Here is a 27,260-nt window from a genome sequence, read left to right on the forward strand (position 1 = left end):
ACTAATTTTTCTCTAGGCCTGGAAGATGTCAAGGTGAAGACGGTTGCTGCAGGCTCCTATCATTCAGTGTCACTCACAGGTAAGCCTTAATTACAGAAGGGAAAGTCCTTGTCTCAGCCTATGAAGGTTTTTTTTTCTTTTGGAAACATTTGTCAGTTTTTATTAGACTGGTAAAATTTGATCTGACCTAATTAGTGCTGGTTAATTATTTTGTAATAATTGTTTTGGATTCTGAGAGCTCTCCTTTAGAGCTGGATTCATATTTTGAATTCCATTAATTCTATGTGGTTTACTTCTTGGGGTCAGTTGTGACTTCACTCTTAGTCATAGGCAAGTGTCTGGGCTCTTAATGGTTAGAAACTGGAAGGGCTTTGTAGAAGCACATGGTTGGGTAAGTCTCTGGAGCTCTGCAGCATGATGCCTCACTGGGTACCTCTGGATGGTTGAGTGCTGGAAGCAGTGCAGCCCTGTCTGTGGAGACAAAGGGTTGTGCTGTACAGGGAGGTGCTCTGCAGCTATCTAGGTGGCTCTGATATGGCTGTGCAGGTCTGGGTGAGGCACTGTAAGAGCATGAGGTGTATTTAAAGCAGTAGGAAGTTGCTTTAGTCACTTAAGTCCTTCCACAATGTCTGCCATTTGTTCTCTGATCCTTAGGCAGTGCTCCCATGCTGAAGTATTAAATATCCAGTAATGAAAGTCTAATAACCACTTTTTTTTTTTTTCTGTGAGCAAGGAGAATCAGAAGAGCTTTTCATGCTGTAATCTTACAGTTCTGAAGTGTCAGAATTATATTGAACCTTATGAAGACAAGTCTTTGCCAAACTTTATAGGAACAAGTTCTGAGTAAATATGCAGCCATCTGGTACCTCTGTCATCATTAAAGGAGCACTTGAGTTTTTCTTATGCCGTTCTATAGAGATTTAGTTGTATGGGGAGATGTTCCAAGATGTAAATTATTTTGAATTCTGAGATGCAAAGTGTTTGTGTGATTATTGAAGAACAACTGCAAGGACAAACAGAATCTACTTGGGCTAATTAGCACTCTGCATTAAACAGTGAACAGGTTATTCTTTCATGCTTTTGCTTTTTATGTAACAGAACAGTCTGTTTGGCAGCAGGGGGATTAACAAAGATTAACAAAGTAGGTGCCAGAGGCTTTCATAACGTGATGCTGTTGCTACCCTTCATCCTGCAAGGTACTCATTTTCACTTAAAATAGTTTGTGTTTTAAAAGTACTTGAAACAGTGAAGATACTACTGCGGGATGCAGTATTTAGATGGGGAATAGGAGCCTCTCAAACTGATGCAGTTTTCTCTGGCTCTGTTTCGTGAGCCACCTGCTGGCAGGACACCGAACACCTGCACTCGGGGGTTTTTGACACTACTGTTGAAGTGGGTTGTTGCAAACAGGAATGGTGGGTCCTCTAAAGGGAGGATGGTAGTCTGCCTGTATCCAGACTGCCTGAATGCTCCAGTGATGGGAGTATGGTGCTAAGTCTTAGTGTCCCTGCTCAAGAAATGAGGTGAGGGTTGAGCATGTGACATTTCCCACTAGAAAGCAGACGCAGCTTCGGGAGGAGTAAAGGGGGTGACAGGCAGTGTGTGAGGTGGGGAAACACCAATGACCATAGTGGTTTTCTTTGGTTTCCATCACCTTTTTTCTCTCCAGAAGGTGTATGTACTTCAGTCTGGGAAGGAATTTATCAATTTTAGTGGAAAACTTGAATGAAACAATTGCTTGATTTGTTTTTCCTTTTTAGTTGTGTTGTTTCAATGAGGGATGGGGGAAGCCCTGCAGGTGACTGTCAATACTGTGTAAGTTGGCAACTACTGGCTTCCTGCTGTTCTTTCTCTTTTTTTCCACCAGCAGTAGTATGGTGGAATTCTCTTGCCTGGTTCTTTCTGTTACTGTTACCAACTGATATCATTAAACATATAGTAGCCAAAGTCATGCATTTTCCCCACCCTTCTGAAAGACTTCTGTTATGCTGCTTGTAAAGATTTAGTGCTAACCTCAGACTTCCAGAAGCCCTGAGTGTTGTGGAGGTGTGCTGCAAACAATGCCATGTTGGAACTGATACAGCTTCCAGTGTTTCTGGGCCCACGGTCTCGTCCTTCATGTGTGCAGGATTTATTTCTTACACTTGCAGTTTGTACAGGGTGGCCAAGGGCTGCAGGAGGCCTGATGCAGCTCGTGTTCTGTGAAGTGGTTCTTGTCAGTTGTATTTTGTAACGTGGAGGGCTAGAACCTGGGCAGGATGATCTCATACTGGAGAGGTGAGACTAAGGATATTGTAATATCTGCAGGACTCATCTGAACTATCATCTTGTTCACAGCTTAACAACCAATTGACAACAGCAACTCCAGCTTGCTCTGGTGAAACATAGGAAGCAATGTGGATGTTTCTGAAAATATAATTATCCCTGTGGGTGGAGTTCTGGAGCGTGTGCTTGCACAAATGCTTATTCTAGAGAAGGGCTAGGGAAGACAAGTGATTACTTACACAAGACTCACTAGTTGTCTGGTGTTGTTTTGAGGCATGATAATGTTTTAATTTTGCCTTGTGATGCGTGGTACCTGCTTTAGTTGTATGTTCATAGCTGTGTGTCTGGTTCCAGTGACAGCAAGGTGAGACAAGGAGCATTTGACTGTCCCTGCTTTGGGGAATTTATGGAACTTGCTCAAGCTGAAGAAGGTGAGAAAGTTGTGAGCAGAGCTTGGAGTGTGTAGGTCTTGAAGAGAGACTTGGAGGCTGTATTGCAGAGCAGGAGCAGCCAGCCAGGCTTTGAAAGAGTCAGAGGTGCTAGAGGGGAGTTGACTTATTTGCCGCAATTCAGGAAGTTATTTATGGGTCTGAATGAAAGCTTTGGGGTGGATGTAAAAGCTGGCCTGCAAAACCAGCATGGACTGGGAGGGACAGCTCAGCCAGTGTCCCAAACATGCTTTGATTTTAAATTTTTTTTTTTTTTTTTTCCCTCTCACAAAAGTTGAGTACTGTGGTTAGTTGTCTACAGCAAAGGCAAATTTTTGTTAGACATCTCTCTGTCTTCTTTGAGAGGCTCACAATAGAAGTGAGGTCTAGGCAGTTTGAGCTGAAAGCTGTTGTTGTTTCAGGGAGTTGGTGTAATGCTCAGAAAACAGGCTGTGCTGTTAAGGGCCTTGCAGGTGTTTCTGATATCCTAGTTACTGTGTGTGCACTTGTGGTAAAGAATGGTAGGAAAAAGCATACAGTGAAAATGTGAACTGAATGGAACCTTGTCCTTTCCTCAGCATCTCTGAGTTGAGACAGAGCCTGTTATTTGGTGGTGTTCTGTGTATATGACTTTCAACAAATTTGACTTCTTTGTCTGTTGTAGATGAAGGACACCTGTATGTCTGGGGTAGCAACAAACACGGGCAGCTGGTGAGCAAAGAGATCTTTCTTGCTGAGCCTAAGAAGCTTGAGCCTCAGTTTTTCTCACATGAAAAGATTGAAGCAGTTTGGAGTGGCTGGACCCACTTGGTGACACAAACAGGTAGGGTATCTCACAAGCAGTAATATAAGGCAGCAAGCCAGTAAATTGTCTTAGCTGGCAATGTTTTTTCTTTGTGATAATGGTTGGATGCAGAGTTTCACAGTTGCACCTGAGCAGTGGTTGTCTCTTGAAAATAATGACGACAGAAACCCTTTGGCTCCTGTCCCTGAAGTGTTACTGTGCTCCTAGATTGATGGGCCTAGCTTCTTCATAAGTGCAGTACCACCTGCTTGTACACACAAGAGGGATGCAGCCTCTGCTTCATTGGGTTACTAGTATACAAGTGTGTATATATATATATGTGAGCTTCTAAAGTTCATTTAGCTGGGTGAGTTATGACATCTTCTTCAGAGAAAAAAGAGTTTGGTGGAGAACTTGTTTCAGAAAATAGAGAGGTAGGAAAATATGGCTGCGGCTTCCAAAATATGTGACTACATTTGGCAGGAAGATAGGGGCAAAACTCTCATTCAGGGCTCAGGAGTTAGGGAGAGGGGAAGATATTCCTGGACAAGTGTCTGTTTGAAAGTCATGGGGGCACAGATATGTACCATTGCCAGGTTACCTGGGTGGTAGCTGGGGATCTTGACAACAGGCATAGCCAAGAGCCATCCCATTTGAGAAGACCTGGTCTCATTGCAGTAAGTGAAATAAATTACTTGGATTTGCACAACAGCACTAAGCTGTAATTCAAGAGTAATCCTAGCTATTTGTGCTGCTGTCTTAAGTAGAGTGTCTTAGGGACAAATAAACTCATGTGTTCAGAAGAAAGTCAATAAATTAAAATAAGCTGGCTTGTGTGTGTGTGTGTTTATGGTTGAACCCAGAAATGTTTAGAAAAGGTGGGTAAAAAGAGGTGATGTTAGACTTGAAGAGCACCCCCTGAAGATGAAAGGAAATAAGATTTAATGTTGAAGCTGTACCTTCCTGGGAGGCTTTCCCCTGAGGACAGTTGATCTGATGGTCATCTGAACACACTTGTATTGTTGCTCTGTTGTGAAACACAAAGGCAGGAGAGAAAGGTGGATGAGATGGAAAGGTAAGACAGTCATCTGAAACTGTTTTGTGGCATTCACACGTGAGTGGCGTGTGCTGTTTGCTTCTCCTATTGCACAGCGTGATATGATAGTTCAGACTAACAAGCAGATGAAAGTCTTCTGTGGAAGAAATAGAGCAGCCAGAGTTATAGTGCAGGGGAAGCATATGTGCACTTCTGCTTTTGCCTTGTATGAACTGCCAGGTGAGGAAATGAAGAGCAGATGGAAGTGTTTTTCCTAGAGTCACATTGGAGGCTGAAGAGCCTGTTAATCTGTCGGGATGCAGCCTGTTAGGAACGGTGCAGAATGGGCCAGAGACTGGTTATTGATATTTGCTGGGTTCTGTAATGATGGGTACTGGTTCAAGGAATGCTCAGCCTTCAGCATGGGTAGTTTTATTTCAGTGGAATTCATATGTGCCCAAAGGTCAGCTTGTACTTAAGTGTTCTGTTAAATTGGTGCTGTAAATCCTGCAACAGCTATGCAGTAGTGTCCCTTGCTCTTGGAGAAAATTGTCTGTTTTAATTACCATATACTGTGAGCTGTTGGTGCTAGAATTGGGAAGGATGTGATGCATGACTAGAAAAACAAATTGGTTAAGTGTTCTGTGTTATAGCGGTCATTGTTTGACATCAAAGTACCAGAGATGTCATGTAAAAAACCTGCATTACTCTAGCTGCTCTCTTAGCTATCTAAAATAAATGTTTGATTTTTTAGAGGCTGCTATGTGGAAAATTTCAGAGCTGTAATCAGTGCTGCGTGCTGCCTGGTAACTTTGCAAGTGGAGGAAAGAAATGTATCTCAAAATGTATAGTTCTTCAGTAAAGTGTTTAATGTCACTCTCAGTGGAACAGAAATGGTAGAAAAATAGACATTAGCTGGGGGAATCTGATTTTTAAAAAGAATCTTGTGAACATGGTTTGCCTTCCCAATTTCTTCATAATGCATACCCTCCATGGTACAACTTCACCAAAGTTTTAGTAACTTCAGTGTTTCACTTAGCTGATAGTTATCCATGGCCCTTGCAGAAATGAAGGGAATATTTTAGGTGATTTTTAATAAGGAAAGATAAATGTGTCAAGTGACTAGAAGGGATATTTTGTTTTTGTGAATATTTTAAAGGAATTTAAATAAAAACAGTCTGACTTTTTTTACATCTGCATTAGAAAACTGGCCAAGGGATGCAGTGGCATAAGTTATTGCTGAAGCTGAATTTTATGTATTCAGGATTTTAAATCTATTTAAAAGTCAATGGACCTGAACCTAAATTATCTAGAATCACATTTTTAAATGGCCTTTGGCAGCCTCTACATACCAATCAGAATCTCATGGGGTTTTCAAATGTTACTTAACTACTAAGCATAGTGTGAGCTAAGCACTTAACTGTTTAAAGTAACTGAAAAATGCAGCCCCCTTGAAAACTTTTCCCTGCATGCAGTTATTCCTCTGTTATTTTCATCTCCTTCAAGCAAAGGAGGAAATGCTGCTTCAATTCCCTGGTGCTGAAGTCACAGAAACCAGTGGCCACCAAATTTTGACTGCCCACCCTTATCAGTTAAAATTGTTTTGAGCATGTACCCCTGATATATTTATACTTATTTATTTATAAATAAATTATAGACATATATTACTGTAATATGTTATGTAAACTATAAAACATGTACAAAAGTAGTTTTTAAAAGGATGAGGTGAAGGTGAAATAGAAACTACTTAAAATATTAATAACACTATTATGAATGTATTATTAACTTAAAATTTAATTTAATAATAAATTAAATCATAATTGATCCCTCCTGTGGATTGTCTTGCACATCCCCTGGGCTGCATGTACTCCACTTTGGAGAGCACTGATAAAAACAATTCCTTCTCACTTTACTCTCCACACAATTAGTGGAAAGAAAGCAAATTAGAGTGATTTTTGGACATGGGAAAATGGAAGGAAAGGATAGTGTTGTATGATGCTTCCTTCTGTTCATTATGGAAGGTAGGAACATATTTAGAAAGACATTTTACTGTATAGAGATTTTGCTGAGTGAAAGAGTAAATTTTTTTTTTTTTTTTTTTTATAATTAGTAGTCTCACCATGATGCAAAATTTACTAGTTTATGTTACTGTATCTGAAGTCTAGTGTTGTGTTTTCCACAGAAGGTAGCAGAATTTTAAGAGGCCATTAAAATACTTAGAGTTCTGTTTGGATTTTTTTTTTTTCCTCAGGACATTAATCCTGGTCAGAGTAGTAATAATAAAACATTCCTAATTGCAGCTGTTTTGATGGTAAATTAAAGCTTTTCTCATTGGAAAGACACAGGAAGAAACTGGGTGGACAAAAGCTGGACACTGCTGGTGCATAAATTCACAAACTCTGCCATTACAGAATGACATTTTGATCTTTTTCTGCCAGAGGAGCAGAGCCTGATGGCAGGATATGGGAGTACTGCAAAGTGAATGAGGCAGTGATGTTCTTAAAAGCAGCCATCTGGAGAACAGTGGGCAGTTGCATGGATGCAGTGGTTTGATGCTTCTAAAGTGAGTCCAAGCAAGTTACCAGCTTTGTTATCAGAGGAGGAGGAACACAACATAAATATTTTATCATTCTCTATTAAACTTTCCCTCTTACATAAACTAACCTTTTTTAAAAGGCTCACATTGTTTTGCCTTTGTGCTATTGGCAAGATTTTGCATTGTAAACTAAAGCAAAACCCACTTTACTTTTCTTCCCCACTCTGTCCCCAAAGGGGATTTTAGTTGCACCTGTGATCATTGTAATACCCACATCTCTTTCATACATTTTCTACCTCATTCAGCAATGATTTTGAAAGTCCTGTTTCCTCTCAACTCCCTTTAGAGTTTTGTCAACTCTTTTCTGTTGCTGTTGTTTCTGTTGTAAAGCAGTTAAAATTCAAGAAGTTAATTCTTCAGAAATGAATTGCTTGACTTAAGACATTAAAGAATGTTTTCCTAGGAAGATGTGGTTTTCATGCTGACCCTTAACTGATCCTTATCAGGTCCAGTGACTTACTCTTTTTAATCACAGAGGTGTCTTTTGGACTATTGCCATTGCATGTGATCTTAACTGTAAAATAACTCACAAAATCCTTCAAGATGGACAACTGCTTCTTTGTCTGCCTTGTTCACAGATTCCTGCAGAGGACAGGACACACTTAAGCTTTGTAGCACCACTAGTACTCTTTCAAAATGAGTTAAATTGTTCTGCTACTAATGATGGTCTTACTAAATGATGGTTGTTCTAAAAAGGTTAAGGTTGAGTGACCTCAGTTGCTTTCTGATCAGGTCTCTGATGGTAAGATATGAACTTCTTAGTGACTTTGGTTTAGTTATTTTCTGCATGAATGCTTGTATTGAGTGACTTTCAGACATGCTTTTCAATTATGACAGGGCAGTACTGTTATTGCTGTGCGTGAAGGACAGAGCAGGTGCATTCTTCTGGCCTTGGACTCCCAGTGCAAGTGTTATACTCTTCAGGCAACCACTCTGTAGAATGGTTTGTTTCCTGCCCAGCACTCTGCTTACTGGCACCAGGAGCACCACTGCAGTATAGGTGATGTTATTTGTGAATGGTAACGAGCAGCTGTCTTGCATCGCTCTGTTGAACAATGTCAGCTTGAATGTGTGGTCCTCAAGCAAACCCTGTGAGGGTGACTGCTGAAGGAGAGGTTACTGCTTAGATCATTTGGAAGAGAGCTAAGTTGTGGCCCATAATGCTGAAAATGTAAATGAGACTGCTTTGGGAAATGATTGAACTGATCTGACTTCAAGGCAAACCTAAATATAGCAAGAAAGAGTCTTTAAAAGACTTAGAGGTGAATCATCAACTTCAATTCAAACCAAGTTATTTTCTTTTTAACTGGGATACTTAATAAATAAGCTTTCTTAATCTGGCCTGGTTTATTATCTAAGTATTCTCTTGAATACATTCACTAATCTGTTTTTTCATGTGCTGTCACGTGAAATTATGCCTTGTTTGAGCTCAAATGAAGAATTCCAAGCTCTTTCACCCAGGATTTACCTTAAAAATGCAGTTAAAATGGTATTTTTGCTGCCTATGCAAAACTGCTTACAGCTAAAAAGTCTTGGAAGAACAAAAATGCATCTATACAGTCTGATAATATACTGAATCCTCATTCCAAATGTGCATCTGAATTTGTGTGTCTTTGAATGCCCCTTGATGTCATGTCATTTTAGGCCACATAAAACCACTGAAAAGATCTGACGTATTAGTGACCTACATGGTAAAACAGAGCCCTGTTCTTCCTTGTGTCCTTCTGAACACTGAAGGCGACCAAGGGAGCTGCTGTGGGGGCTTACCACTGTAGCTGCACGTGCTCTCTGCTGCAGGCACTGGGCAGAGCTGTCAGGCTTTGCTGGGGGTGCCGTGGTGAGGGGTGACTGCAGGGAGCTGCGGCGGGATGCCCTCGCTCCCGGCACCCGGCCGTGCAGTGCCAGCCCACTAGAGGTCCTCTCCAGAGTGCTTTTGAATCATGCAGCCTTCCTCGTGCTGCAAGGCACACTTCACTTCCTGCAACTTTTTCAGCACCTAAGACAGCAAATACTCATTTTTATTTTTTAATGCTTGTCTGTGATAAGGCACCTGGGGACTCTCCTTTTTTTAGCCACTGTAGCTGACAGCCAAACAGTTTGAAACTGGAGCCACTGACAAGTAGCTGTATTTCATTTGGTAAGATGCTGGGTTCAGGGAAAACAGGTGAAATACTAGAAACAGCTAAATTGTAAACCTGAAAATTGGTAGGAACCTCAGCACCTCTCTAAGACAGCAAATACTGATTTTTATTTTTTTGATGCTTTTCTGTGATAAGGCACCTGGGGACTCTCCTTTTTTTAGCCACTGTAGCTGACAGCCAAACAGTTTGAAACTGGAGCCACTGACAAGTAGCTGTATTTCATTTGGTAAGATGCTGGGTTCAGGGAAAACAGGTGAAATACTAGAAACAGCTAAATTGTAAACCTGAAAATTGGTAGGAACCCCTGAATCCCTTTGAAGCAGAACCTGCAAAATTAGCTTTTAGGGAAGAAAAGCCTTTGTCCAAAGTCAACTCTAGCTAAAATCTGGTAAATGCAATTGCTTTTTTATGGTCTTGGTTCTGTGGTGCATGGTTCTTCTTACCTCCTTACAAATGCTGTAGCTTGATGTTATGAAGCAACAGGAGCTAATGCTTCAGAGTACAAACCCTCTTATGTTCCTTGCTGTCACTGTTGTGCACAGTAGGAGAAAGCAACAGGGAATGCTGGTTGAAGATGCATAGACCTTAAAGCAGAAATAGCTGAAGTTGGGGGGACCTGAGTTATTCCAAAGTATGTTGCTGAACTCCACCTCTTTGCCCCAGTGTTAAGCCCAGTGGTTTTTGCTTGACAGAAATGTAACCTCTAGAAGACATTCACTTGATGGTAGGGTTTGTTGTGTTTTTTTTTTCTAAGATGCAGGGTTGCAGGTCCAGCTACTGAATTAGAGTGCCACTGGAACCACTGTAGTTTCCTGGTTTGCACTTACACAAAGACAAGTGGGCCAGTATTCTTTTGACATGGGTCCAAGTGGGTCTGGCAGCTCTGCTAGGATACTTAGAGTGAGTGGAAGCATTGCCACTGCTGTTGATAGTTTGTTCCAGTGCTTAGACTCCAGATTAAGACAAAAGAGAAAAGTGTTGAAGTGAACAAGAGAGATGAGGAGAAGGCTGAACTGAGATCACAAATGAAATCTAACAGGAAAACGTTGCCAGCGTTAAGCCCTTGTGGCACATTATATATTTGCTCTAGAGGTTTTTAGGAGCACTCATGGTCTGCTAAGTTTCAAAATGGCTCAAGTTAGAATGAGCAGAATGTAACTTTGGACCATGAAAACTGAAACTTGGGAAAGACCAACTAGGCCACACAGTAAGTTTTTCGTGGGTGTATTGTGTTTTCAGTGGTCTCTTTCTGAGTTTGCACTGGTGATATGGTTGGTTTACAACACACATGTCACAATCTGACTGATAGTGGAACTTCTGGGTACATTAAAAAAAAGGACTTTAGAGGTGTCTAGTTTTGGCTGGCAAATTTTAAAGCTTCAAGGCCTGTGCTGTAGTCTTGCATTTGGTTATGGAGCATAGAGCATGGAAAGGGGAGCAAAACAAATGCGTGAGCTTGCCAAACAAAATTCAGGAGTTAAAGCTTTGCAGAAGTTAATATGGGATCTGTTGGGAAATTTAATGTGCAAGAACAGGGTTAAAGATTCTAGATTCGTATGGAAGTTGCCTTATTTTTTGTATTATCTTCAAAGCTGGCTCCTTGTTCTGTCACACATCCATCTCTCTTTGCTGTTTCAACTTCCACGATAATTATTTTTAAATGAAGTTTGTACAATCCACTGAAGTAGGGGTTGGTGGGAGCTGTGTGATGTGTTACCTAAGAAGTCTATTCCTGTCTGGCAGCCTGCTGGGGCACAAGGAATGTGCTAGCTCTTCCAGGATTTGGGGTGACATTGTGGCAAGTTTGCACCCCATGGGTACTCATAATTGAAACTACATCTGTGGGAGCAAAAATGTAAAGTAAAAATGAGCATTCACTTGACCTTGTATGGGGGTACACCTGAGATTTGACAGGTGTGGAATCAGTGTTTAAGTCAGTTCAAGATGTTTGCCAGAGCTTAATCTTATGTGTGTTGAGTTTACATTCTGAATTGGATTGATTTTGTTTTTTTTTCCATAGAATTACATAGGTAAGTGCTTGAGCTCTGCTGAGTAAGTGTGTGTAAACTAAAAATGTTCTAGAAATTTGTGGCAATTTACTGTTTGCTTTCTGTGAATACATCAGTGTGCAGGATTGGTTTTTCTTCAGTAATTTGTATGAAAGGAATCTTTTCTTTTGGCAGAAAGTTTCTTTCCAGTCAAGAATCACCCCATTAATGCAAAAATTTTGACCAAGAAAGTAAAGCTAATGAATTGCTTCACAAACATTTCTATTTGTTCTCAAGTACTGCAGTTTGAGAAGCCCTGTGGTACCTTTTCCTTCCTGTTTGAGGGTGGATTGTCCTCACTAGAAGGAGCTCCTTTTTAGCTTAATCCTGCCCTCCTGAGAGCTTTGAAGGCAGATGTCCAGATTCCACACACACTGTTCATCTGTTTCCTTCAGTAATCCACAATTCTGCTCCAACAGGGTTGGTTTCTGTTGTTGCCATTTGGTCTTCAAGTCTGCTTTGCATAAAGGAAGAACTGTTTTAAATCCCCTTTGCTGATGGGAACAAACCTTCCTTTCCCTCTCATCCTCACTCTGAGTTGTGGAAATTCCATGGCATCAGTCTTTTATAGGTGCTTGGGAAAAATGGCCAGGAATGAAAGACATTATTGGTTTCTGGAAGCTCGCTTTTCCTAATCTTGCTATCGCTTTTCCTACTTTTTACTCAAGCGTGGCCCAGCTTATGTCTCTGTAGCCCCAAATCTGAGAGTTTTGTGAGGCCTTGTGTGTATAGATTCAGCCATTCCTCAGGAGGAGGAGCAGAAGACTCTTGCAAAGATTGAGTTCTGCAGTTGGGGTGCAACACCCTCCTTGACCCAATATTTATGAACGTTTAACCTTCTTGCTGTCAGCAAGGTACAGTGAGATCCTTTGTCTTCTCTGTGATTTGGTGCTATTGGGCTGCCTCAACACCTTCATTTTAACTGAGAGCCCTGGTGGAACAGGCTGTGCTTTACTTTGCCTTAGCAGTCAAGACTGGGGTTGAGCAGGTGTCCCATCCTGGAGGAAATATTAGTACTTATCTTTGTACCATGGAGGTTGAAGCCTGGGATGTTTTGAGTTGATCTCCTAACTTCACTTGTTGAGGACCCTATTTTGTTCATGGGATTGGGGAGATGGTCAGTCTGTTAGACTAAATCAAGAATTAACCAAAGTAGAATATACTGGATAGGAAAAACTAAGGAAACACAGGAAACCTGAGCTAGTGACCTGAAGGGCCTTATCCCTCAGCAGCTTAGGAGGTGTATCATGCTGTTATCTGTTCCCAGGCTTTTGACAGGAATTCTTTCCTCAAGCAGCAAGGAACTGAAATTTACGGTTTATTTATGGAAGATTTCTACAAATGAGACTTAAGCAGCCAAATCCTACAACACCTTGTCTTTTAGGGAGGGTGGGATCTTGCCAGGGCTACTAAGAAGATTGTTCTTTTAACTGCCAAATTGCCACTGATACTCAGGAAGATTTTCTGCCAGAAGATAGATCTCAGTAAGTGGTGGATCTGTGTGTGCAGTCTTGAGGCACAGCAGATATTGTCTCCTGCAGCTATGGCTCACCAGCACAACAGCAGCCTTCTGCCATATCTTCTGTCATATCTGAGAGGGTGTCTCGGCCCCTCTTGTGTGCTTCTGTCTTACAACACAAATATGTTTCTTATGTATTTTGTTCTTCCTTTAGCAAGAACTGAACAAACAAAACCTGTGGCTGACTGTGGCTTATACAGTCTCTTGGTTTTTCTCGCTTTACGGTATCAGCTTTTGTTACCAAGTTAATGACTTTTTAGCTCACTGAACATTAAAGCATGATAGATTTTATTTTCAAAACTGTACGAAATTGAGTTCTAGATAGCTATAAATAGCTAGAAGGGATTGGCCTTTTCTTTGGCTTCATGGGCTGGCATCACTCCTCGGCTTTCTTTTTGAACTTAGGAAGGTAGAGTGTGTGTGTGTATTGCTTTGTGATTCTACACTCCCATTTCTGCTGCTCCCTGCTGGGAGTTACTCCTACATGACTTTGGCAAACGTCTCAAAGAAATTCTTTGTGGTTTTTTTTGCTGTGGAGGGAGGCTGGGCTCATTGTGAACCGAAGGTACAATATGGAAGGTTAGTATCAAGTATTCAGGATTGTTTATATGCAAAGATTTTTCACAGAAATTTGCTAACATCTTTTGAGTATTGTGTTGTTTCTTTGGTTGCTGTCCCTCATTTGCCTCTCCTTGTTGTTAGTACCTGTTAGTTGATCAGTAAATGGTTGTGTGTGCCGTACCATGTTATATTTTTTTTTTTCTGACAAGAGGGGGGTGTCAGGAAGATGCTGTACTGTTACTAATTTTGATTGATGCTTTTAATTGTAAAATAGAAATATCAGTGATTAGCATTAAGGGCCAAGAAACAATATTTATTTGAAATTCCCCTTGTAAGCTATATTGTGAGTATACGGGCAAGTGAAGATTCAGGTGTTCTATGGAGAGTAGGATTTAAATGGATTTTTCTTAAATTGAAATCATGAATGTCGGCTGTTTTTAGCAAGAATTGTAAAACAGGAGGAAAATGGCTACGAAAAATTTTGCAAATCATCTCTGCTTGTGTGTGGCAGCCTATAGAATGCCTCTGCTGCAGCAGAAGGGGGAGTGCATAAGGCTGGTCGATCCAGGTCTTTCTGGCCGGGACTTCCTTTCATGCTTGCTTAGCCCTGTCCAGATGGATTTTAGTAAGTACTTCATGATTGGAGGAGTTTGGAGAATGACTCAGTCATTGTACAACGTTACGCTCTGGGGCTTTTCTAACATAGACCACACATGTGGGAAAAGGGACTATATTATATTGAATTTCTCTCTTATTTTTGTGCCATATCCTCTCTTCTGCTCTTGGCAATAGGGATTGTCGTCGACCAAAGTAATGGGAGTGTCTGTCTTGACTTGAGGGAACTTTGATCTTTAGAAAGCTCTCAGAAAAAAAACGTTTAAAATGTAGATGTGGTATAGATTTTGTTCAGGTCATTAGTGTGTGAGGTAAGGGATTCGTTACTCTTTTTTTTTCTTTTCCCTTTTTGTTTGCTTTCTTTGGTTTCTGTGGTTGGATTGCTGATGTTTATGGCTAGCCATATACTTAGCAAATGTAATAAACAAGGTCAGATACATTGGCAAGTATTTGGGAGTTTAGAGGTAAGAAAGTTCTAGTGGGACCTCACTGACAGCACATGGACAGTACTTAGCAGTGAAGGATACCAGGAACAGGCTGAAAACTGTAGATTAAGTTGAATTTATGAAAGAGTGCAAAAGGTAAAAGCAAAGCCTCTGATGCCTAGCTCTTTGAAGACAGGCTTAGCTTACGACAAAAGAGTAGTTACTTGTTTGACAGTGGCTTTGTTTTTCTGTGTTCCTTCCCATTCCTATTAGAAAAGAAAATAATTTTTCTGATTATGGTGTGTGGTCAAATCTGGGTTCTGTTTCTTCTGAAAGGCTTTCACCTGGACTCTTGGCAGTAGTAGCTTCCTTTTTGTGATAGGAAATACCTTCTTGTGGTGCTTGCATATAGGAAACCTGTAAATGTGGTGGTGGTTCTATTTTCAGTATCCTATGTTACTAAAGCCAGTTTTTAAGAGGAGCAAATTTTGGGGGGGGCTGAGAAGGGCGGGTTGTTGGCTATGAGGTATCTCTTGGGTTCTTACTTTTTCTTATTGTTTTTACATTAAAGCAAATTGCAGTGATGATAATGCTCTTGGAAAGACTTCCCCTTTAACAACTATTGTGTAACAGTGGTATAAAGCTGATAAAAAATTCCTTTGAATAGAAAGAATTTGACCATGTGTGTCCTTGTCTTTTCTGGTTCTTTTGTGTATGGGTAGCTGGCACTATCTGAGCCATTTGCTCTTTTATTAAACTATTTCTATTTTTCTTTTTCTTTTTAATCATTTCTCCTGAATCACTCTGAAATCTCTTCATTCACACTGTACTAGTTGACTGTCAATTCACCTATTTGAAGCTGAAAAGAAGAGAGGGTAAAGCCAAGTGAAAATTCACTGCTCTGTTGGAACTTGCCTCCCAGTTCATAGGTGCTACTACAGAAAACTCCAAATGTAGAGTAAGCAACTCACAAGACCACTGTTTGGTTGCTGTTCTGACACGCTGAGCAAGAGACTGTAGAACTTGAGTCACCTCCTTTCTGCCTCCTAGCCTTTAAATCAACTCTATGCTCCTAGTTCTGTTGGTCTTGGGACATGTATACAAGAGGCATGGCGATTGCATGTTCAGGTAGCTGCATTTAAAGCTAAGAATTTACTAAGCTAAGCATTGTTAAGCTCAGCTTCTGCAAGAAGCTGCCCATGTGTACATGATCTGTGCAGGTACCTGCATTGATCTAGAAATCCCATTTAACCTTAGTAGCATTTTAAGACTGTTAAATATCTGTTTCCATAACCTTTGAATGACATTTCCTGTTTAGTAATTAATTATTCAGGCTTAATGCTCACTAATGAATCTTAGTATTTGAACATAGATGATGTGCTTTTTAATAGCTTAGTGGCAGTTGAGTGCTTCTGAAAAACAGTTCCTTTTGGGACTTTGTTCCTTGAGAGGAGCGATAGCAGATGGGGAGAACCCCACAAAGCCCATCTGGCTGGTTCTTTTCGTGGTTACCTTCAGGTGCTTCTCAAAGAGTGAGTCTGAGGTAAGGTGCTCTAGGATACAGGAGATCTATCAACAGCTGTGCGTTTTCAGTACCAGATATGTAGTCATGTAGAAGGGCTTTTCCTCTTCTTTGATATTTGGGAAATACAATGAGATCTGCCAGGAGAATGTGTTGGCTTGTTTTATTTGGTAGCTAGACCAGTGGATTTTATTCCTTAATTTATTCCAGTTTTGAGGAGCCATAAAAGGATCTAATGGAAATTTGTGATGAAAAATATCAGTTAGCCATCTGTGCACCATTGTTATGTTGTCTGTGTTTGATTGCTAGGAATGACTGTGACTCTGTGCTGTTGTAACATGAAGTTTTATGTCTGTCTTAAAGTAAGTGAAGTGTGGTCTTTTCTAGTACATGGAGTTTTAATGTATGTGTATTTGTAACATTCAGCTGACTAAGCTGGATTTTTGAGTGCTCTGAAAATAGCATGACTGACGTTTATGTTTTAGCACTTGAATCTTCTACATACACAAGTACAGTTAGGAACTAATATCCTTCAACATTTGTGTTCCTTAAGCAAAATCAGTTTTCTGATTCCACCCCCCCTGCCCCGTGCTGCTCTATGGCTTGATTTTCTTAAATAAAAGATTAATGATTTTTTAATATAGCCCATGAAAAAGACTGCTTTGCTAATGAGTATTGTTGAAATCCAAACTGTATGAATAATTCCTACTATGTAGTAGGAATGTATATTGGTTGTGTTTAACTTTGAATTATGTTGGTGTTAATGTCCAGATCAATTTTCATTTTGGCAGTATATTTTGGATACTCTGTTTTTAGTATTTATATGCATGGAAGCACAGACTATGACAGCACTAGCACCACACAGCAAGATTAACCTACTGCCTTGAGAAACTTGCAACCAAAAGCTAGAGGCCCAAAGCAACAAACTTGAGGAGATGCAGTGAACAGGAAGAGGTATCTGTAGGCACTGGATGTACCTACTCTGAGAGGCATGGCTCAGAGCTGGTCTCTAGTGGCTGTGCAGTAAGCTCTTGGTAAGTGAGGCTCCATCTCAGTGGCACTGAAGAGCAAACATTTCATTCCTACCCCGAGGGAAGTTTTGAAGGGGAGTTTGCAAGCTTTTTTTGACACTTGTGTTGGGGTTTTAGGTCCTTTGACTAGAGCTGAAGCGGTTCATTTAAAAGAAATTGGACAGTAAAACTGCCAGAAGAGAAGGTCAGGTGGTGGGGACAATATAAGTATGGTGGTGTGGATTATTAGAAGTTCATCTGGTTTGAAGAATCATCCTGACAAGTCACAGAGTACAAAGGAGGATATTAAATGCTTTTATGCTTCTCTCTTCTTGGTTTCTTACTTTGCTGAAGATTTGAAAAAAAAAAAACCCAGCCACCAAACAAACCCAAAACATTGGAGGCATGCACGCAGGCAGAAGCTGGTAGTTGAAACATAACAAACTGCTGATGTGCCCAATTTAAAAGTCTAGGGTGGTTATTTAAAGTTCCTCTAATCCACCAGAGCCGTGGTGGAGCGGTGTTCGTCAAAATCAGGTCGCCCCATGCCCTTGGGATTCAAGTCCTTGCAGTGAATGAACTGATCACTTGTTTTTCCCTCTCACTCTCTGATCTCTTTAGACACAAACTTGACATGGAAAATTGTTTTCTGAGTGTCCAATCTTTAAGCTTTTCACTTCAGAGCAAAGAAATTACTCTATCACCTGCTTTAGAGCAGGAGAAGACTCAGGTGGTATCTTTACGAGCTGTCCCATTCATTGTATTCTGTGAAGTGTGAATGGGAATGTCCTGTTGCTTTTGATCAACATCCTTTTCAATGTCAGGAAAAAGAGGGCTGTGAAGAGCCAGGAGCTTTTTGTTCTTAATTGCTGTTCCCTCCTTACTTCTAGAGACAAAAGTTATTTTCTCATTTCTCCCCTCTCTCACTTTTGAACCTAACCCCCTTTTCTTAACAGGCAGCAGTAGCACATCCATGTTTACGATTGCACCCCTCCTCATGTATGTTATTAGATAATCCTGAAACATAGATGTGCTGGCACTGCAGGCAGATACAGATGCTGTAGTTCTACAGAGGTGGTTGTGGACAGCTAATGCTTCATTTGGTGACCATCAGAAGTAAATCTCACTAGTATAATTTCCTCGTCACAGGGAATTTCAGATTTCTTTACTTGCATTATATTTACACAGGTAGTAGTATTTCTAAATGTTTCTAAATTTGTAGACTTCCAGATCTAAACTTTTACCTTGTGCTCTGTGTCCTGTGGCTCTGAAATGCTGAAAATATCCCACCGTCAGTCTCTGAAGTGAATTCTAATGAGTTAGAGGTCTGACCTGGAACAAGAAGGCAGGAGTCAAAGGGAACTGTTTGCTGGATAGTATGCTCTTGTAGATGATGGAATTTTTTCGGGGCATAAATGACATTTAAATACTTACACCATTATACAACTATATACACCTTGGACTCCTCTCTCCCTGCAGTCTCCTTGATGTTAAGCATCTTGCCCATCAATAGTTGGAGGTGGAATATTGTGATTCTATTTATTTTTTTTTCTGTACTCAAACTCTGTCTTTCTTTTGGGTAGGGAAAAATGGGGATAATACTCCAGAGGGAATACTTCACTTCGTTGCTCATTATTCATCTCTTGACTTCAAAGGGCATGAATTTTCCTTCCCATCCTCTTTTAGGCTGTTTTGTTGCTCCGGTCAGTGAGAACGCTGCAGTTACAGCTGTCACAGAGGTGAACAGCCCACTCTTACTCAGGTGTAGTTGCTGTTCTAATGGTTCTGCCTGTGAACAAGCAGGGTGATCTCCTGGGAGAGTCTGGAGGTGCCATCGTTAGCTTTGTGATACTGTTCTGTTCGTTGTACTTTATTCTTAAGAACAGCACATAACTAAGGTTGAACGCCTTTGGAGTAGAACCTGGCTGCTTCTGGAGCTGCTGAGAAAGTTAAAGCCACTTAGCAAGTCCCAGGAATGAAGGGTGGGGCATCTAACACTATTTTTATAATGCTTCCTATTTCTTTGTAGGTCTTGTGACTCTTACTTTTCAGGATCATGGATGTCTGAGACTTGTTATCTAGTGAAATCTCCATGCAAATAGTATCTGAGTATTTGTTCTTGGGGATGCATCTTCTGGACAACAGCAAAAAGCCCCAGTTTTTCAGACTGCTATTCCAGAGCATTTCTTGTGATATTTCTGTGTCTCTTTCCACAGCATGCCCTGGAGTCTTCTGACAGAGTAAATACTAGCACTGGGAACTTAATTACCTTCACTTTGTTTACCTCTTACAGACAGTTCCCTGCTTCTCCTCAGACTCAGATGGCAAAGGAATATTGAGAGTAGCAGGATCACTTGTGTTCTCCAAATTAGGCAGATTCACAGATGGTTGCAAGATTTGAGCTAGAGGTAATGCTGTTCATAAAATGATCTAGAAAGCATGGATCTGTTGTAGTTAGTAATCTCTGCATAAGATCTTCTGTAGCAGTGTGTTGTGTTAAGTAATGAAACAAGACCTGGACCTTGCCTCAAAGGGCTTAATGCCTGAGCAGTTTGTTTACAAAGAGTAGGAAGTAAGACACAAGAAAATATTTGTGAACAAATCAAAGCATATGCTTTGTATTATAGTAGTTCAAGGGTATTGCTTTTCCAAAATGGTATCTACAAAGAATTGAGTAAGTGCTTGGAAAAAAAAAAACCAAAAACTACTCAGTTTTCTGAGGCATTTTAGAGGAGGAGAGTCAACTGCAGAAGAGAGGAAATTCCAGGTTAGGGAGGTCTGTGTGGAAGGAAGCATGTAACAGTGCAGAAGGGCATGGAGATATAAATATAGAATGTCAGTAAAAGTGTATGACTCATACTGCTGTAGTAGCATAGTGCAGAATTTATTTGCAGAAGTGCAGAACAAAAACCCTGTGATATACTATGATGCATTTGCAAATAGTTTTCCATAACTGGTTAATGTTTTATGCATCCTGATTTTTTAGAGGCATTGCTAAATTCTGCTTTGATTTTCTTCTTTTTCTTCTTTTTGTTAGGACTTCATTTTTAGATGAAGAGTTAAGTCCTTTATTGAACCTTGAATGCAGCAGCTCTGTTTGCTGGGTAGAGATGAGTTAGATTTGTTTTTAATCATGTAACTAAATTTAGCCAGCAATCTGCATTTAAAGGCATTGCTATTAAAAGTCTAAAAGTGAGATATGTATCGTAGTTTGAATTTAAAATGAGCCAGAGGCACAGCTGGTGAGGCAGTCATGACTCTCTAATCATGAGTGGAGAGAAATGAGAAGGGAATTTTCTCATCTTGCAGATGAATGCAAAGTGTGATGGGTGCTTTAACATCTACCCCTGCCCCAAGCCCCGTCCCCAGCTTTGTTTCATGATTACATGGACTTCATGACCTCCTCTGGCATTTTCTTTTCCGAGCCGAGATCATATATTTGTTTGATACCAGGAGTGTGAACGCTGCTTTACAAGCATTTAAACTTCTTACATTTTGAATTTTTCTTTCAGTTTATTCAGAGCTTTGTATAGCACTTCATAGAATCATAGAATCATAGGGGTTGGAAGGGACCTCGGAAGATCATCTAGTCCAACCCCCCTGCCAGAGCAGGGTCACCTAGAGTACATCACACAGGAAGGCGTCCAGGCGGGGTTTGAATGACTCCAGTGAAGGAGACTCCACAGCCTCTCTGGGCAGCCTGTTCCAGTGCTCTGTCACCCTCACAGTAAAAAAATTTTCCTGATATTCACCTTGAACCTCCTATGCTCCAATTTGCACCCATTACCCCTTGTCCTATCACAGGTCATCACTGAAAAAAGCTTAATTCCATCTTCCTGACACTCACCCTTTACATATTTGTAAACATTGATGAGGTCACCCCTCAGTCTCCTTTCCTCCAGGCTAAAGAGACCCAGCTCCCTCAGCCTTTCCTCATAAGGGAGATGCTCCACTCCCCTCATCATCTTTGTAGCCCTACGCTGGACTCTCTCCAGCAGCTCCCTGTCCTTCTTGAACTGAGGGGCCCAGAACTGGACACAATATTCCAGATGCAGTCTCACCAATGCAGAATAGAGGGGGAGGAGAACCTCTCTTGACCGACTAACCACACCCTTTCTAATGCACCCCAGGAGGCCATTGGCCTTCTTGGCTACTAGGGCACATTGCTGGCTCATGTTTGCAATCTCTCCTCTAAAAGCAAAATAACCTTTATTCCATCTAAAACCCAAACTCGGAGGCAGGATTTCCAAGGTATCTGGAGAGTCCTGAAATTTGCCATTCTCAGAAGTTATTTTTGTCCCATCTTTCAAAGCAGTGAAGCATGCTATGAAGTGTGCAAATAATCCCATTAACTGAGCACTGCTTGTGTCGAGACATAACTAGGTGTAACTGTGGATGCAAAAAAGAACAAGCATACCTGCTTTTTAATGAGTAAAAGTCAAAGCTGTTGAGCTGTTTAGTGCTGTCGCCAGTCCTGATAAAGATGGATCTGTTGGGAAGGTGCATGATAAACCTAACTTGCAGTTTCCCATGACAAGCTCTCTCTAGCCTAGCATACAGAATATTGAATTGACTTAGTACAGGACTGCCTTCACCAGGATTTGCTGTTGCCAAGCTCCCATTTCCCAGGGCTGTTTTTCAACCAGATCAATATCTTGGCTTGGTTTACCATCCCCATCACAAATTGTTCAAGCACAATGAAGGCTGGTGACGTAGGGGTGAGAATGACTGCCTGGATCCAGAGTTTCTCAAGCTGTTTTGGTGTAAATTGTTGCCTAAGGAATTCTCAGTCTGTGCTTTTTGAACATTTTGGTCTGTGTTAAAAGACTGTCAGAGTCCCGATGTCTTCTCATGGAGAGTCTCTCACGTCCTCACAGCTTTACCTGCCTAGCCAGGTAATTTCCATTCCAGCAGATTATCATATGAGTCATTGGATGCTTAATGTTTTGATATCTTCAGGAGGTCCTTCAAGGAGACTGGGTGATGTTCCCTTATGGTTTATATGTTTATGTTAGTGCTGTGCAACAGAGTTCCTTCTGGTTGGATGAATTTTCTTTGATGATGAATAATTGTCTTCTGGGTTGATTTCTTAATTTTTTTTTTTTTTTAAGCAATAAAAGTGGGTCACAGTGAGAAGCCAGTTGTTTTCTGGGTCATAGATGACCCACTGATTCTAGTGATGTGAAATCTCCTAGGTGTCTTGTTAGTTAGTCTTGTCCTCATGCTTGTGGTCAAATTGGTCACCAGATTTGGGGACGTTTGATGTAGCTCAGAATGGCGGAAACTTTTGGCCCCCTTGAAGAGTAGAGGAGCTTGTCAAATCTGTAGGTATTGCAGGAGGGCTGATGATGCCCTTAAGGTTCTCTTCCTTTGGCACTTGTGGCCTTTTGTTGCAGGTTTGGACCTATTTATGGGATGCTTGCAAACCCTTGTTTTGGCTGGCTTGGCGGACTGTTCTGAACCAGATGTGTATTGCAGCCTGTGCATGCAGAGGCTGGATATGGCAATTGAAATGTTTCTAGTTTTCTATTGCTGATGTCCCTGAAATACTTTTGCTGTTCTGTCTGAACTCTCCTGAAGAGGCATGGCCTCAATACTACACAGATTTGTGTTCAAGTGATGCATTTTTAATAGCTATTATAAAAGAATACGGGGGAAAAAAAAAACCATCAGGAGTGTGCCCTATTATGTAAAGTTGCAGAAGTCTGTAAGGAGGTCATAGAAAGAAGATGTGTTACAAGATGTGGGTGTCTCTGGGACACTGAACTCCTGTATAAGAGGCTGAAGGGGCTGTTTAAAGCTTTGTCAGAGCAGATACTGCTGCTGTGTACAGAAACCACGCACAGGTACAGGTGTTAAACTGTAGCTGTGGTAGTGATGCCTGGTTTGCAGCTGCTGCATTAAAGCTGTCTCCAGCCAAGAACAAATTAGGGAGGAGTGGATGGATGGGTGAATGTTTTTGTGTGAGGTTGCCTGGCACGAAGGCTGTTTTGAAGTAGATGAAGTGTCTCAGAATGGTTGAAGGACGTTAGTGATTGTCCTGGAGGACAGCAGAGATCTGTAGTTGTGGGAGAAGCATTGGCTTGCCCAGTGTTGGGGCAGGAAGGAGGCAGAGGTAGCCTTTAAATGTCAGTTCTTAATACCTACTTCTGTGAGTTTTCGTATGAAAGGAGGCATTAGGAATTTTATATAGAACTTCCTATTTCAAGACTGAATGACATTAAGCTTTCAGTGTGAATATTGAGAGTTCATTTCAAAGCAATTGTTGATGCAACCATGAATTGAGATAGCCTAGATGAACTCTTTCATCTAGTATTTATGATAGTTCAAAGCTTGCCTGGATCCTGAATAGAGACTTCAAGGAGATAACAGTTGTGCAATCATGATATTATCTTAAACCAGGAAAACTAATATAAAGATGAATCTGAATCTAGGGAAAATAAGTAAATTTTAATGTTTCTATTTGTTGTGTTTTATTCAGAAACCAACCTGATTTTAAAACTAAAATGCAGGGGTTTTTTATTGCCAGTTCTCTCCAAATACTTATGCAGCTGAGCAGATTGATTGAGCAAGTGCTGAAAGGGAAAATAAGACATGCTCTACAGCCTCAGCAGCACAGCAAGAGCTATGGTGTCGGGCAGGAAGCCACTGGAAGTGCTTTATGCAGTGTTTCTGGATTTGCAATACTCCAGACATTGTGAACTTGTCGTTTTGAGGCCATTCTCAACTGTCCAAGCTTTCTGATAGAATAAGGACAGAAGGATGATGTGAAGAAAGTGCAGAGGAGCCTTTGTGATCATGGATTGAGAGTATAGTGCTGCAAGCACTGGGATATGTACATACCATCATCCATATTCTGTGAGGGCCATGAGCACGTGTTTCAGGTGATTTGCTGCTGTGTGTGTACTGGTGCACACTGCTGTGCTTACAGCCCAAAGAGCAGGAGGAAACTAGGTCTGTATGGCCATGCAGAACCTCAAATGACGTAGCATACTGTTTGTACTATTTACTGGAGGGGCTGTTGGGAAGCTTTTAAACATCTGAACATCTTACCTCTGTCTTTGTAGGTCTCTGAACTCTTCTACTGTATATTTCATTCAGTCTGTACACTGGAATGAGACAGGATGCATGAATTGTATCTATTACTCCTTAATTCCAAATGATATTGAACCCTCTGACCTTCATCTGATGTAGCATTTGCCTGCTGAAATAAGGAGCAGTTTCAATTAAGTTACCTGGGACTATGTGGATGTTTGCAGCTGAGGAGTTGAAGTGCCTCTTGGAATTGGAGCCACCATGCTCAGAACCTGGGAAGATCCAAGTCTTGGGAAGCATTGTTAGGATGTTAGAAGAACTGAAAGAGCTTTCCAACATTATATGCTTCTTTCTTTCACACAAGTTGTAGAAATACTTCCTGCCTCTTGTGTGTTCTTACTGTATAGAGCCTGGTACAAAATACCTCATTTTCTGGTGCCCCGTCCACTTCCATGGCTGATGTTCTCTGTCCAGTTGACTCATCACTCTGTATGTTTTCTTGACTTCTAATTAAAATCTGTTCTATTCTAATATTAGACCAACACTCCTTGTTACATCACCCTTCATTCTTAAGTAATTCATCCTGCAGCCTCCTTACTCTGTATGACTAATGTCTTTTCTCAAATTTTCTTAGAACATTTTAAAATACCATCTATATTATAAGCAGCACAGTAGCAATACCTCTTGATACAATTGCTTAATTCTTCTGTCATAACGTAGTGGTTTATTTTGCTTAGGGCTTTGACAAGACTTTAACCTTTTTGGTGGAATTTTCCGTGCATTGATGTTTGCCTCAGCCTGAAATTTCCACTTGAGACTAATGGGGGGGATTTGTGGTTTAGTTTTTTGTTTGTTTGTTCGCTGAAAATATAATCAATATTTTAGAGAGAAGATGCTTCTAAAGCAGCTTCTTTTAGGTTCTCCCACAGAAAAGACAGATTTTTATTTTTTTAAAATTTTTTTTTTAAAGGATTCCTAGGCAGATATATTCAGCTGAAAAATAGGAATGAGTGACCATTAGCAGGAGACTGAGCATGGGAGGCGGAGCACTCACCAAACAGGAGCAGGTCTGGGGTATGAATTTCTGTCACTTGGGAGTGAGAACCGAATTGATGAGCACTAAGAAGGAACTTGTTACTTGCCTAATCTCTGAGCACTCAAGAAGTTCTTCCTAAAAGCAAAAGTTATTTATCTGGCTTTAATTTTTTTTTAATGGTTGTTCTCCATGTTTGCCTAGCACCTGAAACCTGTTTCCCTTATAGTGGTAAAAAGGAAAAAGTTAATTGCAGTTATTCTGGCTTCTAAACAGGAACAGTTTGTTCTTCTAGAGGTTCTTTTTTGGTTTTGCATGTGTAAGTAATTCTGTACTTGCTTGTCCAGTGAAAGCAAATTGGATGGATGGAAGGTGTTTTGTTGCAGCTAAGCATTATTGCTGTTTGGTTTTAATCCTTTGTATACACTTGCATTCTTCAGTTCCACTGAATTTACTGAAATAATTTGTAATAATAGAGATGAACATGCTTCAAAGCCTTTGTGCAAGACTAAAGAGACCACTGGGTTTATACTATTTCCAGTTCTATTACTTTCATTTCAATTTGGTATTATTGTTGACACTTCAATGTAGGATCTGAAAAATTGATCCAATCACAGAATTGCAGAGTGAATCTTAAGGAGACCAGTACCCACAGCAGAAGAAGAAAAGACTAAACTTTTGCAGACCCTGGCATGTGGAAGAGATACTAGATTGTGGGGAGAGGCTTTCTCCAGTCATTGATAAACACACAAGAAGCAGCTGATGGCAGCTGCAGTTAGACAATCCTGTTGCAGATGATGGACTTGCTAGCCCTTAATTCATAGGGGCAGGTTAAGTATGCAGGTGAGGTTGACTTCAGAGTAGGTGGTTGTGGTGTTTTGCCCTGATCTTGCAGTCAGGGAAGCTGCAGACCACTGCACCTTTCTCTGCCTCTCACAGGCCCTTGGCTGGGGGAGGAGAATTGCCTGCTTTGCACAGATCTTGCTCTAGCAGCTGGTCATTGAGGTGCTGATCGTGTCACTGCTCCCTGGTTTCTGCTGGTCACTTGTGAGAGCCTTGATATGATGATGCAAAGGAATGTTTTTGTTACATGAGCAACGGATGTTTCTTGTTAATCTCTGGGTCCAGACAGAGCACCAGATTTGCCTGGGGAAAGATTTGTTTTTATTTTTCCCTCAAGTCAGACTTGAGAGTCTGTCCCTGTGTACAGTCCAGTCCAGCAGACTGTCTGGGTCTGTATTATCAAATGCACACTGCTTGCCTTTCCAGAGGCCTTGCAGATTGCTGATGGTTTTGTCTGTGGCCCTTGATGCTTTTGGCTTCTGAGAGTTGAAATGCTTTAGTTAAACTATGGTCCTTGGGATCAATACAGCAGTGTCTGGCTAGGGCTCAAGAGCCTGTGGTTTATTAATGATCTACCTACATGTTACAGAACCTACATGTTACAGAAATTCTTTCTGGCTTTAAATTTTGTGAAACTCTGCTTCCATTCCTTCAGTTCATACAAGATAGAGCAGCCTACCTGTCCTTTTCCAGTCCAATAATAGGTTTCTGGATAGGTGCAGCAACTTGGTCTAATGTAAAACCTGAAGCTTAGTCTACATTTAAATTTGCTATATAACATACTGATGTAGGAGTCTTCAGCAACATTTTTGCAGTTGCAGGTGTTTTTAGCAGAGATCTATACAAATGGCAAAGTAAATATACTGCCTCCAGAACAAGCATGTGTTTTAAGCTACAAACTGTTTTGCTAATCTCTGTAAAGTATACTGGTAAGTCCATTAAGAGAACTTTTAATGCTTTAACCTAACAAAATGAAGCTACTGTATTGAAAGACCTCACTTATATCAAAAGTCGTTTAGGACTGGTTTCAATTTTTCCCTGAACTGCTAGGGAGCTCCAAAGGAAGAAAGTCTGTGCCCTTGAGAGAGGACGACTAATTTTATCACTCAGTTATTTCAGGAGAAGCATTTTTAATGAACTGAAAGAATGCATTTCAAAAGCTTGCAATGGTTGGAGTAAAAGCTACCACTGCTAGCAGATTTCCAAGGAAAATGCATATACTTGTCATGTATTTAAATATACAAAATTAAGAGATTTGCAGTTTGTTTGTGCAATACATTATCAGCTTCAACTTCCCCAACCAGCACTGCCCACCTGTGTCCCCTTCAAGACAGTTTAACAGCACCCAAAGGAAAAGGGAGGTGCTCAGGTTTCCAAAGGTCTGTGTTAAGAAAACCCT

At 40.8% G+C, this 27,260-nt stretch overlaps 1 protein-coding gene across 1 annotated transcript in view; it reads left to right on the plus strand.

Moving 5' to 3' along the window:
* SERGEF (secretion regulating guanine nucleotide exchange factor) overlaps positions 1-27,260 on the plus strand; it is a gene marked incomplete at its 5' end in the record, with an annotated part of 146,933 nt that overhangs the window by 5,420 nt on the left and 114,253 nt on the right. Inside the window, 2 exons of the mRNA XM_008943790.1 lie at positions 17-79; positions 3,358-3,516. Of these exons, the coding sequence (XP_008942038.1) occupies positions 17-79; positions 3,358-3,516 (222 nt within the window). The remainder of the gene's footprint in view (positions 1-16; positions 80-3,357; positions 3,517-27,260) is intronic.

This window comes from Merops nubicus, unplaced genomic scaffold, assembly GCF_000691845.1.
Source record: "Merops nubicus isolate BGI_N331 unplaced genomic scaffold, ASM69184v1 scaffold4737, whole genome shotgun sequence".
NCBI classification, from domain to species: Eukaryota; Metazoa; Chordata; class Aves; order Coraciiformes; family Meropidae; genus Merops; species Merops nubicus.